The sequence below is a fragment of the Diplotaxodon limnothrissa genome, linkage group LG7, assembly GCF_057381915.1.
Source record: "Diplotaxodon limnothrissa isolate DT_005_m linkage group LG7, D_limnothrissa_male_GT1.1, whole genome shotgun sequence".
Taxonomy (NCBI): domain Eukaryota; kingdom Metazoa; phylum Chordata; class Actinopteri; order Cichliformes; family Cichlidae; genus Diplotaxodon; species Diplotaxodon limnothrissa.
In genome coordinates, this window is record NC_140602.1 from 68584419 (window position 1) to 68606406 (window position 21988).

The 21988-nt window shown below is 42.8% G+C and overlaps 2 protein-coding genes across 2 annotated transcripts in view; one reads left to right on the top strand and one right to left on the bottom strand.

Moving 5' to 3' along the window:
- The window catches only part of galnt18a (UDP-N-acetyl-alpha-D-galactosamine:polypeptide N-acetylgalactosaminyltransferase 18a), a 197058-nt gene that overhangs the window by 139086 nt on the left and 35984 nt on the right, over window positions 1-21988 (bottom strand). The gene's annotated exons all lie outside the window — the stretch shown is intronic.
- On the top strand, window positions 19439-20959 carry LOC146629703 (uncharacterized). Its single transcript, XM_085360203.1, has one exon. It carries the CDS (start codon window positions 19751-19753, stop codon window positions 20954-20956), a length of 1206 nt encoding a protein of 401 aa, XP_085216329.1. The 5' UTR covers window positions 19439-19750; the 3' UTR covers window positions 20957-20959.

A 21988-nucleotide genomic window follows, 5' to 3' on the forward strand; every position in this document is an offset into this window, starting at 1 on the left:
GTAATGAGATTTTCTTTAAGAACAATAAAACACGAGCAGCGGTCGGAGGATTCAGAGTTGAACAGAGTCTATTTTTCATGTTTCCTACAGCTCATTAAAGCCTGCACTGAGACAGCTTTAAAAAAGTTCTGCTTATATACAAACCCCCTCATACCTAAATGACAAAATACAGTGGGTCAGTTACCAACGACTCCTCAAATGCATGTGTTTGATGAAATACTTCAAGGACGTTACTGTTTGCAGATTCGCTGGGCATGCACCTGTATTTGACAACACAGACAGCTAAGATGCCCCCTTCCATTTATATGTGAAATAAAAATAATCCAAGTAAATGCAAAATGCAGTTTTAAATAATCATTTTATGTATTAAGAGAAAAACCCTATCCAGAGTAGGGCTGGGCCATATCATACCGTTCATGGTAATACCGGTGTAATGTTGGGCAACGATAGGAAAATGAAATATCGCGATAGAATATTGGTAAAACGCGCATGCGCAGCGCCTTTGTTTACATACGCACATGGCGGCGACGCAGAATGAGAAGAGCGAGAGCGGATCGTTGAATGAAACGATGAACCAGAACTGGTTTGTAAAAATGCTGCAGCTTCACTGGTGTGGAACTGGTTTAGCTTTCGTCCGTCAGATACACAACAAAGCACTATTTTTGGTAGCGCATGCTAGCGGGCCGTCGTTATTACCGTGTTGTTTGGAAAATACGGCGCACTTAAAATCAATCCTTTGATTTTTCTGAAAGTCGACAGAGCCCCTTATAATCCCGTGTGCCTTATGTATGAACTCTGGTTGTGTTACTGACCTGGAAACGATTTTATGTGCACGGCGCTCGAAAATCTGTCAAATGTTTCAGTACGACTTTGCTAAGCTACGAAGCCGCACCGCTCGATGGATTGTCGGAGCATTGCGGCTATCGTAGGCGGAGCCTCGCGGAGTGATACGTACTGTGCTTCAACATAATGTTACCGTACTGTGTGTGTATAAGCTCTTTTTAAGTTTTGTGGATATTATACATGGTTATGCTGAGGATGTGTCGGCCAGTTTCCACTGGAAATGCCTTTTGGTTAAACTGTCAGCAAGAATTTGCATTTGCAGTTACATTTTTATATAACTTTAATGCACATTAAAAACAGCTGCTTGTTTCAGTGAAAATACATTGATGGGTTTTTTTTTTGCACTAATAAAGTTGAGGAGTTGTAAAGTATTTTGTCTAGTGTCAATTATATCGTGAGTTATGTCGTTATCGCAAATTTTCAAATGTATATTGTGATAGATATTTTTGGTCATATCGCCCTGCTCTAATCTAGAGCTACTTGGCCATAAAAGCTGAAAGATCTCATCCAGCAGCACGTCACGCAACGATCTAAAGAACCAGCTGAGGAGCAAAGTCAGTGACATCATCTGTCTGAAAGGGTCACAGAAACGTCTCTAAGGCTTTGGGAGTCCAGTGAAGCACGATGAGAGCCGTTAGCCACACATGGGGAAAACCTGGAATAGTGCTGAACCTTCCCAGGAGCAGGAAGGTAGCTGCCCAATATATAAGTCAAGTAACAGTACATGTTATAAAGCAACAGAACAGGTCAGTCTCCTCTGTCATCACTGTTCTGAACAACACAATGTTCCTGAGCACAAACACAAGAGATGGGCAGTTCATTTTCCCACATGAGAAACTGAGGAGGGCTGCACCAATCAGCTGAACTCACATCTGCTCGGTATTCATTTTATCTCTTTATAAGGTGATTGGTGCTTCCCCACCTCTTACTTCAAAGGTCACTGGTGTCAGTAACAACAACCAGTTCCTGAAAATAATGCTGAGCTCCACTGAGGCTTGCATGAGAGCTCAGCTCCAGCTGACACTTTACACCTGCGCATTTACATAAAGCAAAGTTCCTCTGCTGCAGCTCCGAACTCCTCATGTCAAAAAGTTTTCCTTTGTGATGAAATCTTGGCCTGCTGAAACAATCCATGCGTCTTGATGCAACAGGAGGATATCAGCCTGTCTGAGATTGAAAAATAAAATACTCTGAGATGAGAAACTGCAGCCCAGAGGTGGTTATCAAGTCAAGAATGCCAAGTCAGAAGCGCTGTGGAAACTTCTTCATGAGGTGTTTCAGGGAAAACAAACTTCTGACGAGTCTCAGAAGCACAGCGGTGCACGCGTCAGTCTGAGATGGACTGTGTTTGATCTTACTCCATCAATTAAAACACACAGCTGTTCATCTTATCTTTGTATTTCAGCAGGGCCTCCGCTGCTGATCAGAGCACTGTTTGAACAGGATGTTTGATAATCATGCGAGAAAAAATTTTAGTAGTCACGCTCGCTCTCACACGCCAGATCCGTGTCCAGTTGGCAAGTAAACTTACATCATCCTCGTTTGTTTTTGGCATTCATTTGTTTTGGAGCCAAACTTCATTCACTGGACTCACTGGAAGCAAATACACATGTCCACATACTAGCACTTCTTTAGCGTCATGAAAAACTTCAGGGAAATCATCGTTCTTATTTTGTTTGCATGGATTTTCTTCAAGTGCTCCAACAGTCCAAAGACACTGAGGTTCAAACTGGTATCATCATTTTGCATATAATCACAGAGCTTATTTTTACTTTTGGTGCATTATTTCATGCCGTGAACTAGGGCTGCTCGATTAATCGAATTTTAATCTCGATTACGATCTGGGCTTTCAACGATCATTAAAAATGACTGAGCCGATTATTAGCCCCTCCCTCGTGCTTTACTCTCGCGCTGCTCCGTGTGGCAAATCGAGCGCAGCTCTCTGCATTTCGAGCACGTGTCACAACAATTAAGAGCAGCGGTCTCCAACCTTTTTTGCGCCACGGACCGGTTTATGCCCGACAATATTTTCACGGACCGGCCTTTAAGGTGTCGCGGATAAATACAACAAAATAAAATCAGTACCGGTACCGAAAAAAAGAAAATTTATTCATAACACACGTGAAAAGACCCAGGAAAACCGAGTAAACGATCAAAACGATAACAAAATAACGCTGAAAACCAATAAAAACCCTGAAAACCAAACATTTCACAGCTGAGCCTCAACTCTCGCGGCCCGGTACCAAACGACTCACGCACCGGTACCGGTCCGAGGCCCGGGGGTTGGGGACCGCTGATTAAGAGGACCCGAGGGAAGCTCGGAAAGCTGAGCAGAAGTTATTAGGAGAGGAGAGTGACGGCCGTTGGTTGAAAAGAGGTAAAAAACTTCAGTGGTGTGGAAACATTATGGGTTCAGTCAGACGTGGATCAAGTAGACACAGTGTGTAAACTGTGCTACGGTGTCGTAGCTGCACCACAGAGCAACACTGCAAAGTTCACTAAACATAGATGTTTACATTTTTCATTTGTTTCTTATATTGCAAACATTTGCACTGTTATCAGTATTTGCACTATTTTATATTATTTTTTGACAATCTTTAAAGTCATTATTCAACACATTGTTATTGTTAAATAAATATCATCAAATAATCGAGATCTCAATTTCAGTGAAAATAATCGTGATTATCATTTTTTGCCATAATCGAGCAGCCCTACCGTGAACAATATCATCGAGACCACAGAGAGTCAACGACATCCAGTGCCTCCAACTGACGACGGGCGATGTCATGTCAGCAACTTACAAATCTCACCTTTCTCAGCTTGGAGGCGAGCAATTAAAGCAGCTACCAGCGAAAGCAAATGATACGCCCATTGACACTCGATAGGGTATTAAACACATTATAGGGTTACCTAGGCAACTGGAGAAGTTCTGCTAGTCTAACCCTAACCCCAAAAATTTCTTGTGCCATTTAACAATGTGCTATAAATAACAGCACAACAGGTGAACATCAGAAATATTTTAAATGGATGTATTCTTACATTTAGTGATGAGTGTTTAAGTCGATCCTAGTGTTGCCTCGTTAAGAAACAAAATAGTTCGGTATTGGAACAGACACATAAAACCAAGGTATGACAAATGGAAATATTAGATCCTCAGTAATAGACTGAGTTTATGTAGATTATGTCCATCCACCCATCCATCCACCCATCTGCCGCTTATCTGAGTTCAGATGGTAGAGACGAGTCTGAGGAAAGATGCCCAAACTTGCCTCTCCCTGGTCACCTCATGCAGTTCGTCCAGGTAACACCAAGGTGTTCCCAAGCTAGCCAAGAGCCATAATCTCTCCATCACATCCTGGGTCCAACCTCCAGTAGGACACGCCCAAAACACCTCGCCTAAGAAGCATCCAGGAGCCATTCACATCAGACGCCAGAACCACCACGCCTGGCTCCTTTCAAATGTAGATTATGTCACCATTACATTTATATTTTATATAACAATACAAATATTATTTTTTATGCTTTCTTGATATTTATAGCAATATTCCGCAAACTGTTGCATCTAAACATTGATCCAGGCCAAGAAACCATTAGTCTTACTTCAAATTCAAAATTCAAATTCAAATTTTATTTGTCACGTACACAGTCATACACAGTACGATATGCAGTGAAATGCTTGGACAACTGCTCGTGACCTAAAGAAAACAAAAAAAGGAAAAGGCTATGAATAAGATAGGAAATAAATATGAAAAATTAAAAAGGGTAAATTTTACTAGGAAGGAATAAAATATAAATTAAGGTTAAAAAGGAAATAACTGTACAACACAAATTAGAATGAAGGGTAAATTTAACTGGGAAAGAATAAGATAAAATATATAAATTAAAGTTGAAAATAAAATAACTGTACAACAAAATACACAATATAGAACTTTATACCGCTGCCGGGTCCTCTGCAGTCTACGATTGTACAAACCCTCTGCTTCGTGTCCAAGGTGCCCAGCGTACGTGATGTGTGTTTACGAGCATGTTAGTAGAGAGGGAGATTGTTTCTGAAACTGTGATAAAATGCTCGTCTGGACAGAGACTGTTTTAATATGGATGTAATTGACCGGCAACCCAGTCTCTCCACAGTGCTAGCTGGGTTAAGCTCCAGCCCCCAGGCAATCTCCAAGCAAAGTGAGTATGGCCAATAATTGGATGGATTTATGGTGGTGTTAGATTAAAAGTCACAGGAACATCAAAGTGATTACAACTCACCCGGAGGGGCCATTCCTAAACGGAATAAACTTCATGGGAAAAGCCAAGGGTTTGCCAAAGTCGGTAAGATTCATCCCAAGCCCAAATGGATCAGAACTGACATCTCGAGCCAATAAAAAAAGAATAATTCATGAGTGTAATTTATTATCATTATCTCCCTAGAATCCATACTGCCACAAGTTTCATGTCCACTGTTGTAAGACGACATTTACCAAATAAATCAGAGCACGTGGGCGCGTCTGTTTTTCCAACCTCTCTGAGACTTGCCAAATTGCAAAAGTATTGATTTCAAAAAGCAGAGACCTCTAATAAAGTTCATACATTTTTAAACCAGACTGAAAGTGTCAGCATCAGATGATTAAAAAAAAAAAACCCGAGCAAGGGGGAACACATGGGCGTTCGGCTGGCTGGGAACAGCGCTGCCTGACTCATTATTCTTAGTCACCTCCACAGCTTTCTTTATGAGAAGGATGCTTTGCAGCTTTTGCCTTTATGAGATATCGTACAGAGTGGAGAGGGAGCACAGTCTCGCACTATACCTCCTTAACAAATATATTAGTATCATAACATCTGACTGCAATACTCATTTTACAGTAATGATTAGAAATGTTTTTCACTGATGAGGCTGTTCAGCGTGCCTCCATAGCAGCTTAGTAGCATTCATTATTGTCCTACTATTTACCAATTACAGTATGATCTTCATTCATCACCATGAGCTTCATTTAATATAATTGGACTTTTGCAGCATTATAGTCTCTGTGATGCCGTTACTAAGAATACTGTGACCGAACGGATGCATAGCATGCGTTAGTCTCGCTGCAGAGCTGAACCGTGAGCTGCTCGGCAAGTTCAAAGTTCTAATTCCTCGTTTTCTTTCTTAATGTAAAAATGACTGCAAGTGTCTCCTTTGACCCTGGGACCAAACTCAAGTATTAATAATGCATTCTGAAATGTCAAAATCTTCCTCAGGCTTCACAGAAAGAAAACCAACCTCTTTTATTCTGAGCAGAGTTTCTCAAAGTCAGAAAGAGCAACAGTTAGAAAAAAACAGTGAGGAGCCTTCTAAAGAGTCTGTTGTCACTTATGGCCTTGAAAAACTAATTATTCTATCACGCCAGTGTCAGAGCAACCAGAGCGCTGCGATGACGCTCCTACATCTCCATTGTTTTGATAAGGAATGAGAAAAAATTGTCACATTTTTTATTAATGTCTGAATTTCATTCATGCATAAAAGCCTGCCACTGACAAAGCAACATACATTAACCAGCATGGATGCTAATTTGTATGTAGACGAGATACAGCCCCACGACACACTTCAACAGATCAAACAACATTAGCATCCTGCGCCTCGTGCGTATCGCAGTAATATCTCGCTGTCTTCGCAGCAAGAAATCCATCTGAGAGGCAGAGCGAACAACACGGAGATGAGCTTGAGCAGTGACCCGTTAAAGTGTACTACAAGAACGCATTATAAACTATGGGGTATGAGCATCGAGCACCGAGTCAAAAGAGGATGACCAACAGGGGAAATCTAATTACCTCTTAAATGATCTTGTTGCATTTTAATGTGACTGAACTCCACGGCGCTGGAGAGTTAGTGTCACGGTCCTGGGTCGGGTCGACCCAGTATTTTGAGTTTCTTATGTTTTGGTTTATTTTGCATTATGGATTAGTTATTCTCTGGTGATACTGTTTTGATTACAATTATATTCTGATTCTTTAGTTATCTGTTGATGATGATTATTTCTGGTTTAGGTTTTGTTATCTTGCCCTTATGTTTGGTTTAGGTTGCCTGTGCTTAGTCTTCTCTGCCCGTATGTCCCTCTGTTTGTCCATGACGTCATTATGCCTGTTTACGAGTCTGTCTCTGTCTGGCGTGTGCTTCCTGTTTTATTTTGTAGGTCTGTGCCCTTTGTCAGTGCGTTCAGCTTTGTGCTCTCCCTGTCTCGTCAGTGTAATCAACGTCAGCCGTGTCTCCCAGCTGTTTCCTCTTTGCTCCGTTCACCTCTTGTATTTAGTGTCTGTGTCTTCCCCTACTCGGTGTCGCATCGTTAACGTCTGTTTACCCTCGCTTCCTCCGTGTGCTCCGTTTGCCAGCCAGCCTTCCTGCCTGCCTACTCATTCCGTTCTTCCAGTTTAGTTAGTGTTTTTCTGTTCTGCTTCTTACCAGCAATAAAGCTGTGTGTTTTGAATTACTTCCGCCTCAGTGAGTCCTGCATTTTGGGTCCTCTCTTCCTGCCTGCCCACACTCAGACATGACAGTTAGTGCAGGCCAGAGACGCAACCAACAGATCATTTTATCACTCCAGAATGCAACTAGGCAGAATTTAATAAAGACAGTGTACTGGTGTGAGCACAGTGCTGTCATGCATAAAAACTGTTATCTCATCAGTGGCAGTGCTGTTAATTCCTGCTGAAGTTCAGTTTAAAGACCGATCGCGTTGCACAGAGAACTTCAAGTTAGCGGGAAATCAGCTTCTGGAATTTTTTACGTGACTCTGTTTTAAGACCTTCTCTGCTATAATTAGATCCAAGTTTTCATGACTAAACGCCCATAAATTGCAACTTGAATGAACTTCTTGACAATCAACAATCCACCTGACAGTGATCAGTGGTCAGCTACGTTTTGGCTGCTGGCTTTATGGGTCGCCACATCAGATCTGCCTCCATCTCACCGTCTCCCGGTGTAACATGGTAGACTAATGTGCCTGTATTAATTCATCTCCATATTATTGTGTGAAGTTGCACTGGGTTGGGAGTGGTTGTGTGTGTGTCACATTTCTGGTGAGCCAATGGGGTTGGACTAATTAGAGGCAGGTGTAATTGATCGCACTGATTCACTAGTCTACTGGTAGCCCACACTACAAACACTGCTGTGATATTTTGTCTCTCTGTGCAGGTATGTAATGTGATGAAACCTGATATGTTCGGGATGGATGGGTTGTGCGCTGTGAATTATATAGTGATGGTGTTATTTTGTCTCTCTGTGCAGGCCAGGGCCTATTATATGCCGCAGCTTAAAGGCAGCTGAGTTGCGGAGGCTGGAGTGACCACTGGCTCTCTACTTACAGGGTGGTGGGTCTCAGAGGACAACTGCTAACCCTGTTGAAGTCAACATGTGGAGTGCAACTGGCGTTGTGGCATAGCTGGCTCTGGCCTTGGACTGTGTGTTTGTACTAGATCTGCAAATGGGACACTGGACTGTTTTATCTTTTACCTTTTAGAATTTTATTGACTGCCATCTTTTTGCCCACGGTTGAGACGGTTGGTCAGACCTAGAATCTTTTTGTGTGTGTCACACCAACCCTCTCCATGCCCTCCTTCACCTTCCTCTTTTCCTCCTGCCTGCAGCTCCATCTTTGTCATCCTTTGTCTGATGCATCCATTATCCATCCTCTGCACATGTGCAAACCATCTCAATCTTGTCTCTCTCTCTCGCTAACACATTTCCATCTCCATCCTCCTTCACCCTGACCTGCTGCACATCCTTTCAAGTTCAGACTCTGTCTAGTATATAAAGCTGTCCTTGGTGTCCAACTTTACATACTACTCTTTATTGTACAACTCCCAGTACTCATGTCTGCTTTTTTTATTTCCTTTGTTAAGAATCCCACTTATTCTTGCTAACCTGTAATTAATTGTCATTTGCATTTGTATTGGGACTTTTTTTTTTACCTTCTTTCTAGAATATGAGGTTTACGGTTATTCACAGGGCTGAAAACCTGTCGTTTACCCACACAATCTTCTTAAGTATCCTCTATTCTGAACAAGCAACAAACATCACCTACACACTAGAAGACGTAGAAGAGACTTTGAGAAGCATTAAGAGGCTCTGGTACTCTCTCACAGACCAGTCTGAGGGAATTTGTAGGTTCGCTCTTCCTTTTGAGATTATTTTGTATAATTATTCTGGTAAAAACTGTTGAAGAGAGGAACTGAAGCAGCTTTGTCCTTTGTGCATGCAGAGGTTTGTTCTGAAAAACCAGCCCAGAAGAAAAAGCAATAGACACAGCACTGACTGACAGCACATCCGTGTTGGTTGTTGATGATCTTCACATGACTGAACTCTACTATCTGTGTGGCCAAAACAAAACAAAATGTATATAAGTATAACATTCGACATCTGATTTTATCGAATTGTCAATAAAACAGAACTTAAGGCGGCTCTGAAAAGAAAGTGTAACAAAGTTTGTAACAGAGTGGATATGAGATATTTTTTTATTACAAAATGTAAATAAATTTTATTTTGGGCCAATTTTTCATGTGTCACAGTTTCTAAGCTGCAGAACATATTAGGGCTGAACGATTATGGAAAATAATCTAATTGCGATTTTTTGCCCCAATATTGCGATTGCGATGCGATATGCGATTATTTTTTAAGGTATTTGTCTTCTGTATTATTAAACATCATATAGCAATACATCATATAGTATGGCCAATACTATATTACATTAATTTTAAACTGTTCTTTCCTGGAAGACAGACCTCTGTTATGATGACATGAGGTGATGCATGAATTGATGACTGACATTTTTATTTAACTTCTTCAATCACAACAGTATATTTGAACATACACAATAGTTTATTTTTAGCTTACAAACATCTGAGCATAAAGTGCTGACAAGGAACCCTGGTGTAAACATTAAAATGAAAGTCAGTACAATGTGCAGATTGCAGAAATATACATAAACAAAATCAGTGGCTTTACCACACTCAGTTTTTCGACATCTGTGAACTACTAGACAGTCATTCAATTAAAAAATAATATTAAATAAATAAAACTAATAAATAAAAAATACACACATCTTACTGATCTCTGCAGTCAGTAACATTACACATAAAGTGCAAACATAATAGCAATTGTATAAACACACACACAAACACGCCTTTAAAGTTTAAAGGCGTGAAATTGGACGGTCTAGATCTGATTAGCGTCACCGCTGTCTCGGTGGAGTTTAATAAACTCGGCCGTCTGCTTCTTGCTATCTAAAATATAACCAGACACTGGTGTAAATTCTCGACTGTCTCATACTTCTGTTTAATAAGTTTTCTGTTTGACGTTTAGTCAGCTGTGTGAAAACCAAGGAGGAACCCACCCGGGGGATTAATAAAGTTTTATTTTATCTAATCTAATAACTTTAATCTCAGCCAAACCGATTTACTCACGAACAAACAAAACACTGAAAAAAGCCCAACAATAACATTTTAGGTTGTCTAAGTGACTTATATATTACGTTTAACCCGAGCAGCGAAACTCCGCGGTGATCTGAAAATGATGTGCCGGGAGTTGTGCCGTTCTCGGCCGCATCAGTAACCCTCGAGCTCCCGGCTAGCTGTCGAGCTGGTGGGTAGCAGACGCCTCTGAAAACGTCGAAGCACTTTTGCAAATATGGGATATCTTGATAAACCGAGCAGATATTTGATGTTTACACAACTACTTTCTCGCCTGAAAATATGTTAAAAGTTTATTTTGTGACCCAGAAAGATTAGTATGAGTAATTTTAAAACTTAGTAGCGGCCGCCATTGCTGGAAACTGGAGTTTGGCTGGGCCGCGCTATGAATTCTGGGATATGGTAGTAATTTGGACAGCCTTCGGCGCGTCGCTGTGACGTAATCGGTCTACAAATGCGGCCTCAGGAGGATGCAGCCCATGAATTGTATAATATAATCGCAGTATAATCGCAGCCTTTGCGGTTAGAAAATTGCACTTGATCATGTCGCGATATTATCGCAAATGCGATATATCGTTCAGCCCTAGAACATATATTGCAGCTTCTTTGTATTTAGGATAGGCAGGTTTAGCGTTACCACGACAACAAGACTTTTTATTCCATTGTTGAAAGTTTTATTGCCTGTCCTCGACTCAATTTTCATAACTTTTGGTCCCTCCATTTCTTCTGATGCAATTCAAAATATATTTTCTTTTGGTTATTAGACACAGCTAAACACAAACTTCCTGTCAAAGCCAATGTTCCAGCTCCACCTGAACTGCACGACTCTGATTACATCCAGAAGAAAAGAAACGAAAACACCGGGGAAATAAGCTGAACAAACGAAACCTACAACATTCCCGCTTCGATCTCAGCTATTATAAAGAGCACATACTTGCACAACTCTCACATGAGAAAGTTTTTGCAATTAGAGCCCCCACTGTGCTTCTTTTGAGTGCTTTATAGTATACGTGATATCAAATTTCTGTTTTCAAAGCAATATTACATGAATGGTAGGAGCACTAATAAAAAAATCAATGTGTGAGATATAAAAAGAGCATTAAGAGGATTCATATTTCCTGTGAGAATTTCATACAGGAGATCACGTTTCCATCACAAAAGGAAATACGCCACTAAGCAGGATTTAGCTTCTCATTTCCTCTGGTTAGGAGAGAGTGATTAGCGGCAGCCACACAAGGCTGGGAATATGCCAAGTATGTTCAGCACACTGCATACTTCAATCTAATGCCGGTCCATTTAGCTGATCACATTGTATCATTAGTCTGCTTTGTATCAGAGGTCTGCTCCCAACCAATCATTAAAGAATCTGGTTATTTTTAAGAAAATGGCCTAAAAGCAGTATAAAAAAACTTTACTCTGTCTGGCTGCAGAAATGATTAATGCGGGCGTCATATTAACTCTGAGCAAGAGCCTGAGCCACAGCATTAAACCCACTGACAAGTATGTAACATTTATCTCATTAAAGTGCAGTGATTGGCTGTTATGTGACATGTGGCAGCCTCTCCCCAGAAGGTTCACTGCAAGAGTCCTAAAAACTCCCTGAAAAGCCTTCAGCTGATCCAAAATGCTGCAGCAAGAGTCCTGACAGGGACTAGAAAGAGAGAGCAGATTTCTCCTGTTTTGGCTTCCTGTTAAATCCAGAATTCAAAATCCTGCTCCTCACATACAAGGTCTTAAATAATCAGGCCCCATCTTATCTTAATGACCTTGTAGTACCATATCACCCTATCAGAGCACTTCGCTCTCGCTCTGCAGGCCTACTTGTTGTTCCTAGAGTATTTAAAAGTAGAATGGGAGGCAGAGCCTTCAGTTTTCAGGCCCCTCTTCTGTGGAACCAGCTTCCAGTTTGGATTCAGGAGACAGACACTATCTCTACTTTCAAGATTAGGCTTCAAACTTTCCTTTTTGCTAAAGCATATAGTTAGGGCTGGACCAGGTGACCCTGAATCCTCCCTTAGTTATGCTGCAATAGACGTAGGCTGCCGGGGGATTCCCATGACGCATTGAGTTTTTCCTTTCCAGTCACCTTTCTCACTCACTATGTATTAACAGACCTCTCTGCATTGAATCATATCTGTTATTAACCTCTGTCTCTCTTCCACAGCATGTCTTTATCCTGTCTTCCTTCTCTCACCCCAACCGGTCGCAGCAGATGGCCCCGCCCCTCCCTGAGCCTGGTTCTGCTGGAGGTTTCTTCCTGTTAAAAGGGAGTTTTTCCTTCCCACTGTCGCCAAAGTGCTGCTCATAGGGGGTCATATGATTGTTGGGTTTTTCTCTGTATCTATTATTGTACGACCTACTGTACAGTATAAAGCACCTTAAGGCGAGGAGGTTGTGATTTGGCGCTATATAAATAAAATTGAAGATTGAATTAAAATTGAAAATTGAAATTCATCCGTATTTTCTATGCAGACTATGGTTTTGGACTCCTGCTTGAACTGTTTGAAGGATTCTTTAGATTATAACAATTTTCTGATACATGGCATAAAACTAAAGCAATTATAGCAATCATATAAGAAAATAAACTACTGCATAAAGATTCTGATAACCCTACACTTCACCACACATATTTGGTGATATCCAACTAAAGCACAAAAGCCTGCAAACAAGTGCAAAGTGAGCAAAAAACCACTGACTGTTTATTCAGAACTCCTACCACCAGCTGGAACAGACTCCACCACAATCACCACATCACCTCTGTCATGAGTTATCGTGTTCACAAAGTCGAACGTCCACGCCGCCTGCACGACGGCGATCATCAGTCTCTGACGGCTGAGGGGTAAAAAATAAAAGATGGAAGTTTCAGAATCACCAGAATGATTCTGCTGCTCTGGCCTTTGTCTAAGCTAACACCCTAAACCTCGCCTCCACACTCATCGCAAAGACATGAGAGTGGTGCCAATTTTCTCATCCAACTCTGAGAAACAAGGTTGATATGTTGATGCTTGTGCATGTACTAGACTTAGCTCAAAGCTAACTGTTACCCTTTAATGCCTCTGTAACAAGAACGCTGCTCCTGCTTGTACATGGTTCTGCTGTTTGCCAATCGCAGTTCTTCCTGATTAGCTTCCACAGAGGAGACATGGATGTTCCCTCTCATAGAACCGACAGCGAGTTGGGTGCAAGTTGATATAATTTTGAAGGCTCATCATCTGTCCTTGGAAACAATGTTTTGCAGTCACAGTGAATTTCTGCTGTGATTTCAAGTGTGAACAATGTCATTGTTGCAGAGATTACGGCTGGTCTGGTAGAGAGAAGCTGAGCCTATCATTATGAAATCACTGTGGAGGAACGCGTTTGTTCTTTGATTCTATTTGAGATAAATAGAAAAAGCTTAGTAATGAGAAAGGAGACTTTAATAAATGAATCGTGTATTAAGTACGTCACTAACGGTCTTAAACTTCCACCTACTAAGCTGTAAAGAATACGAGTGCTTAAAGATTGGCCGTTCACCTTGAAGAGATCCCCGTTAGTGCAGCTTGTGCAGGCCAATCATGTGACTCAAGTTTCCTCCTCTAGCTCTTTATTAAATTTGAAAGACTGGAATGACCTAAAATGCCCCTTAAATCACATTCACAGCCATAACAGGCCAATTTCATACACATAAACCTCTGCAGCTCCACACAATCTACTGCCTGTCAGGTAGAGGAAATAGGGGCCACGGCAAACAGCGACAACAGGGAGCCAGACGGACAGGTAGACAGACAGATTAGCAACGGGAGATTTGACCTTAGCAGAAGGCGCAGCAGATAAAAAAAGATGCTGAGATGGATGCCCTCCTCAGATTGATCTCAGTCTTAGAAAGATGAGTATCTCTTAAGAGGAAAATGACAGCACCATCTGTGGAGATGATTGAGTCGATGACTTGTGTGATTACAGTGCTCAGCTTGGGTTTGTACAGACACACCAGGGCTTTGGCGTACGTTCACCTGGACTGTCCTGATCTCACAAAGAAATGCCAAACAACGACGCCGTTCTCAAAGTACAAGTACAAAGTCAGGAAGCAGTAATACAAAGTCAATCAAAGGCCTGGTCGCTGTGGTGACATTGCAACGATCTCAAGGCAGTTGGAACCGCAGTGCCCACGAACACAATAACATTCAAGCCCCCTGCTCAAGAAGGCACATGCACAGGCTCACCCGAGTTTACTGGTGAAGATCTAAATGATTGAAAGAAAGCTTAGGAGAAAGTGCTGTGGGAAGAGGAAGCAGAAGGAAGAGAGATGCTGAGCATGACCCAAAGAACGCCGTCCCCACAGCTGAGCGCAGAGGTGGAAACGTCATGCTTTGGGACTAAAGGTACAGGTCGACTTCACCACATCAAACTTTGCAGTGTAAAATCTTGGATGGTGTCCTTTTCAGGGATGTGCTCATCTGTTTATCTATTCGCCCTCCTGATGCTGATTCTTCAAACAACCTGGGCACGGGTGCAAAACCAGTACAGTGTTTTAACTTTGGCTCTGTCCGGTGGCTCTTCACTCACTCACTAATGTTTAGAGCAGAAACCGGCATGTTTCGAGTCTTTAATAATGTTGGAACAGAGCAGAGCCAAGCTGAACAGAACATACCACAGAGTATCAGAGGGAGGGAAAGCCCTATACAAGATTGGTCTGCCATGAAAATGTCTCTGTTTGGCTTTTCTCAGCAGTACACACAGAGTTCTTTCATGTGTTAATAAAAAGCCTGTCAAAAATGCAGCTACTAAGGGAATGGAGCGATCTGAAGGGCGTTCACAGGATCTTACAACATGTAACACTAATGTAAATAAATACCTGCAGCCCCACGGAGCCTGCAGAAATGTGATACACCCACTCATGCACGTGACAGTAGCAGTATCTTATTAACACAGCCAGGTTATGATCTGATGGTAAATGGGTTTGGTGTTCTTCTTTGTGCAGGTCAGTTGTAAAAGACACATTTCAGTTTTAAACAGCGCCACTTTGTAATTATGCAGACTCAAACTCAGGGTTAAAAGGTTTCAAACCACAGAGCCACACACAGTCTCCAACAACTTCTAACAACAGAGACCACCCTCACACTTCAGCTGCCTCTCATTGTTCAGAACAGACGTGTTGTTTGGGGAGAAAAACCTGCTCTTGTACCGTAATTTCAGTAAACGTTTTTCTTTTTGTGCTCGTTTCAGACTCTAATTTTCGCTGCGTTCGGTAGATGGTCAGTAATCAATCAGTCTCAATCAATCAGTCTTTATTTATAAAGCACTTTTCATACAAAAAGTGTAGCACAAAGTGCTTTACATAGTTAAAAGCAGCCCACCCCACCCTCCAACTCACTCCCCACACTCTCATTAACATAAATGATGTGAATACACACATATTGTGAAAAATGAATGAGAATAAAATCAATAAATATTAGGTAAAGCCTAAATTAATAATAAAATAACAGGATAGAATAAATAAGCATAAAATAAATAAACGCTAAGTAAAAGCTAAATTAAAAAGGTGGGTCTTGAGCCTGTTCTTAAAAACATGTACGTTCTCTGCGGCCCTGAGCTCCTCCGGCAGGCTGTTCCACAGACGAGGACCATACCACTGAAAAGCTGCCTCTCCGTGAGCATGTGTCCTGACTTTAGGGACAATCAAAAGGCCAGTACCAGAGGACCTCAGGGTCCGCGAGGGTTCGTATGGTAAAAGCAGATCTGAGAGATAAGAAGGCCCAAGACCATTAAGACATTTAAAAACCAATAAAAGAACTTTAAAATCGATCCTGAAACACACGGGGAGCCAGTGCAGCGATTCTAAAACCGGTGTAATGTGGGCCCGCCCTCTGGTCTTCGTCAGCACACGAGCTGCCGAGTTTTGCAAAAGTTGTAAAGTTGAAATATTCTTCTTAGGAAGACCAGAGAGCAGGGCAGTAATCAATGCGACTGGTAATAAAAGCATGCATCAGCATCTCCGTGTTGGCCCGAGAGAGAATAGGGCGGACTCTGGCTATATTTTTTAGATGATAAAATCCAATTTTGGTCACATGTTTAATATGTGGGATAAAACCAAGCTCAGAGTCAAAAATAACACCCAGGTTTTTCACTTGTAGCGAAGGACATAGTGAAAATGCCTCTAATTTAGACAAGAGTTTCTCTCTCTGAGCCTCGGGACCGACGATTAAAACTTCAGTTTTGTCCTGGTTAAGCTGTAAAAAGTTTTCTGCCATCCAAGATCTTATATCTAGAATACAGTTAAAAAGAGCATCCATTGGTCTGGTGTCATCAGGAGACACAGAGATGTACAGCTGCGTGTCATCAGCGTAACTGTGGACGTTCACTCCATGCCTCCTGATGACACCGCCGAGAGGGAGCATATACAAATTAAAAAGTACAGGGCCTAGAACCGACCCTTGAGGCACACCACATGTCATTTTATGGATCTTAGAGGAGCATGTATCCATACTCACCATAAAAGTTCTGTCAGAGAGACAGGAAGTGAACCAGTTGTGTACAGCACCAGAGAGGCCCACCATGTGTTTCAGTCTGTTTAAAAGAACAGCGTGGTCTACTGTATCAAAGGCTGCGCTTAGATCCAGCAGCACCAGGACTGAGAGCTGTTGGGAGTCCCAGTTACATCTAAGATCATTTAAAACCTTTAGGAGAGCCGTCTCTGTGCTGTGGGTCACCCTAAATCCAGACTGGAATATCTCCAGGATCACATGGACTTATATTTTAGGGCACTGTTCAAAGATCACCTGCAGAACTTTTCTCTTCCATCTGGGCAGTTTTGCGATTGCAGCCTCGTGCTGAAGATGCAAAAAAGAGAATTATTGATTTACACAAATTGGGAAGACTCTGTGAGCCATTCCTAAACAGCTGCAGATTCCAAGATCCTCTGTTCAAACAATCAGTTGTATGTAAGTAGCAAGTTATTTTAATGTGTCACCACTTTGCCGAGATTTGGAACAAGACCTAAACTGTCGCGCTCAGATGAGATGCCTGTAAGCTCAACTGAAATTTGCAGCTGCCAAATTCCTTCTGTTTCAACAGGAATGGAGGGAATATTACAGCCTCTACCAAAATGAAAATAAGTATTGCAGGTGTTTAATATGTACCAAGCAAAAAGCCCGACTGGATTCAAACCCAGAAGCTGCTGTGCAGTAACACTGCCACCCACCTTGCATCTATGCTGCCCCTCGTGCTTTGTGCAAGCACAACTTCACTGTTCATTTATGTGCATGAGCTGCTGCATTTGAAAATAAATACTGCAGGTGTCTAATATCCAACAATCAAAAAAAGACTGATCGATTTCAAAAGATACCATAAGCTACAAAAACTCAGAAGACTTGAACTGCAAATTATTAAAACAATTGCTTCAAAGAGGATTCAGGAAATTGTGTAATGTTTATCTCTCTATTAAGGCAGTAAGAAAACAAAGAGGAGCGTTTCCTCAAGGTGCACAGCCAAACATTAAAGCAGTGGCACTTCATTATTTACGTTTCCTAACGTGGAATAAAAGAGTTTCACAGCAGACACCGAAGGAATGCTGGGAATGTTACAGCATTTCTGTGCATGCGTGGACTCACATGCACACGCAGACTTTATAAAGACACCCTGCTGTTCACAGCTCATAGCTCTGGGAAGTGTGCGCTAATGTGTGTTTAAAGGGTTTTTTCCACCTGAAGACACAAAACACCACCTCCTCCCTCCTGTTGCTGCTTCAAACACACACACAGACACACAAATGTGCTGCAGGTGCATCACTCATCACATTAATCGCACTGTATGCACACACATGCGTCAAACACACAAAGATAATTTTCTCAAATATTCCCAAAGGCATCTGGGATTTGAATGTGGACAAAAGGATGGAACACAACTGTGTGTACTTTGTGTGTGTGGTGGTGGTGTGATGGGCTTATTGTTCTGTAATTTGCTCTTGGATCGTCGGGGAAGTTGAATTGCAACACCTGATTATCTCGGAGCCGGAGCATCAACAAGAAAGGTAATTCCCTGGAGACAGATTGAAAGTCTTTCTCGTCTCTCTCTCTTTTCCTTAAATTTCTTCATCCTGTCTCACTCGCCTTTTATCTTTTTTCTCAATCTCTCCCCCTCCGACACGTAGACACACACTTTCTCCCTCTTCTCCACAAACACACGGCACTCTTGTCTAAACCACCTCTTTTCCTCCAGCATCCCTGTTTTACCCTCCCATTGCCTCCTCCTGCTATTCTTTCTCATGTTGCCCTCCCATCCCGTCCCTTCAGTCCTCCTCTCTTCCACTTCTCTTTCATCATTTTATTTAAGAGGCACAGCGGTTTGATGAAGACTGCTCTGATAATTCACTGACATAATTCTGCTGTCTTTTCATTTTCTCCATTACTGCATGAAATGGGCTGAACCAGTGTGAGGGACCTGTGTCTGAGGAAGTCTTTTCCTGCGTGTTTCATATGTGAAACACAGCCCATCAGCAGCAGGAAAGCTGTTCACTGCCGTGCTGTGACCTCTTCTGTGCTGTTCACCTTGAGGAGAATTAAATTCCACTTCCCCTCAGATTCAATTTGCCGCTCGTACGAGGCCCCGCCTCAAACGTCGAGAAGTCGCAGCGTTCTCAAACCCGAGTGTGCAGAGAGATTTCTTTGTGTGTAACAGTTGCTATCGTAATGCAGTGTATCACCACATGGCGGCGCCTCCTGTCTCACGACTGGTGTCACCCCCTTTTTGTTCTTCTTCGCACTCCTCCTGTAATGGATGCTCCCGTGTGTACGCGGACTAGTGTGCTCTTCAGTAATGTGTGGTAGAGGTAGCACTTATTTTTGATATTGTAAATAAATGAGTACTTTTTGGAAAGTCAGAAGCTGTTGCTCATTCGCTATCCACCTGCACACCTCCGCGGCTGGCTTCATCTCCACCGCACGTTACAACTGGCGCCCGAACTTTTTCCCCTTGGACTTCAGACGATTTTTGCATCCCGCCGAGGATTCTTCTCTTCTAGCACGTGAACTGTCTCGGAAATCCCCCAAGTTTTGCGGACGCTCGGACGTTTTCTCCAGCCATGGCCGCAGCCTCAGCTCAGGTGGGACCCGACTAATTTCTGGATACCGCGGTGTGCCGCTGCTCTGCTTGGGAGAAAGAAAAAGAGAGAAGCTGACTCCGCGACGCGAATGGACTCCGTGGATTTGTTATTTGGACGTGCTGTTGGTTTCGTCTTCTAAGGATTAATTCTTCTGTGGAGAGCCTGGACATGAACATTTCTGCTGGCTTTCCATTCCCCTTTCCCTCTGCTGAGACTGACTGTAGCACATGTAAGTGAGAACTTGGCCGACTACAACCGTTGGTGCTGGTCTTCGGCTCAGTATAACGAAACGATTTAAAATTAATCTTTGCATTTTTGTCTTTCTAGTCTGATCTGACTCTTTTACTACTATATCAATAACTACACTGTGCCCTGGAGCGGCTTAATTTTTTTGAAATCACAATGGCACACTGCCCAGACGACTCTGACTCAGACATGGAACTTACCTCGTTACCTATGTGCCAGATAGTTGAAAATGTGACTCCTAGCCTTAGCCAACAAGTGGTGGAGTTAAGAACTGAGGTGAATAAGCTTAGTGATTGTTTACGTGACTCACTGAACATACAGCAGAGTTTACTAAGGCAGTGGGACCAACTCACAATGGGGAGCTCTCCCCCTCCTGCAGTCCCACAGTCTCCTGTTTTCCCAATGGCCACATCGACACCTCATGTTCCTGCGAGAGACAAAACTGAACCCACCAACAGTACCAATCCGTTCCTGCCCAGCAACCCATTTCAACCTACAAATCCTTTTCTCCCATCTCACTCACTTGAGCTCAGCAGCACTTCCAGAGTGATTGCGGCAGCTTTACATCACGCAAAACTGGAGCCTCCTGTGTATGCTGGGGACGGCAAAGTGCAACCTGAGGACTGGTTAAATGCAGTTGGCACATACAAAGCCTCATTGAACCTAACCGATGGGCAATTGCTAAACGAACTGCCACACTTTCTTGCAAAAGAGCCCGGGAAATGGTTCAAGGCATTGAGCTCCCACATCACATCATGGGCTCAATTCTGTCAACTGTTTAAGACAGTTTTTCTGCCCTCCGACAACCAAGAACGCATCCTGAGAGGAATTTTAGATCGTGTTCAGGCTCAGGACGAACCACTCCCAACCTTTGTTGCCCACATGTTGAGTGAGTTTGACAAACTGAAGAGTCCTCCACCTGAAAAAGACAGAATCGACCTAATTAGTAAACATGCTCTTGAAAAATACAGAGTTGCCCTGTATGGCGCTAATGTCACTTCTGTAATGGACCTGCTGCTACGTGCTCATGAGCTTCACTCAGTGCTTGGACCACAAAGACCACAGCCTGCTTTATGTAGCAAAGACAACTATAAGCCTGAACCTTACTGCTTCAAATGCTCTCAGCCAGGGTTCACCACACGCACCTGCCCAAACTGTAACACCCAACCTCATTTGCCACAACGAGCCTCGAACACCGCTAGGCATGGCCCAGTCCAGCCATTGCCGGCACCTGGCCCCTCTGACCCTGGCCATGAAAAGGTGGAATTAAGCAGCACCACATCCCAGCCACAATACAGGCAGTCGGGAAACTACAGGGGGGGGAGGACATTTCACAGAGGCCAACCTTCCCCCAGTTACTAACGGAGCCTCACACGCCCGATTCACTACAGGGTGGACACAGTCTTGGACACTTGGAAGACAATTTTTCACAAGTCCACTGGAATACCCCACTAAGAACGAAAGTGAACTTCAATGCTTCATCTGTGGATGCTACCCTCGACACGGGTGCTTCCCTCTCGGCTGTACGAACAGATCTCATTCAAGTAAATGACTCTCACCCTAGAAACACAAGTGAGTGGAATGGTCCTGCAGTTAACCTTGCCAATAATGCTCCCTGTATCCCTGACGGTGTTATTTGGCTCAATATTGGATTCATGAACAAGAACTTTTACCAGCGTTTTGCAATAATACCAGATTTGTCCTCTCCTTTCATTCTGGGAATGGATTTTATGGCAAGAGCTTCTGTTTCTATTCACATTCCCACTAGAACCGTCTACATTGAGGACATCCCCTGCCCACTCGCAGACGATGAAGAGGACCTTCAAAATGATTACTCACATTCACCTGGAACACTGATGTCTTTGGACTTGGTTCGCTCAGACTTAACAGCCAAACTGTCTGAAGCAAGTCTCTCAGAGAACAACAAGGATGCTTTACTCAATCTGCTCAGCAAGTTTAGCTCCTTGTTTGATGGTCAACTTGGTCGAACGGCTCTCACTGAGCACGCCATAGAGACTGGCAATGCAACACCTGTCAATCTCCCACCCTATCGCACGTCACCTGCTAAGAAACGTGTGATTGAAGAACAAGTACAACAAATGTTGAAGGACAACATCATTGAACCTTCCACAAGCCCTTGGGCAGCTCCTGTAGTCATTGTAAATAGAGCGGCCACGGAACCAAGGTTTTGTGTGGACTTTCGAGGGCTCAACCAAGTTACCCGAAAAGACTCTTATCCCCTGCCTCGTGTAGATGAGTCTTTGGACTTTCTGGCAAGAGGAAAGTTTGTCTCGACATTGGACTTAGCGCGAGGCTATTGGCAGGTTGCTGTAGCAGAGGACTCGAAGCCTAAAACTGCCTTCATCTCTCACTGCGGTCTCTTCCAGTTTCGGG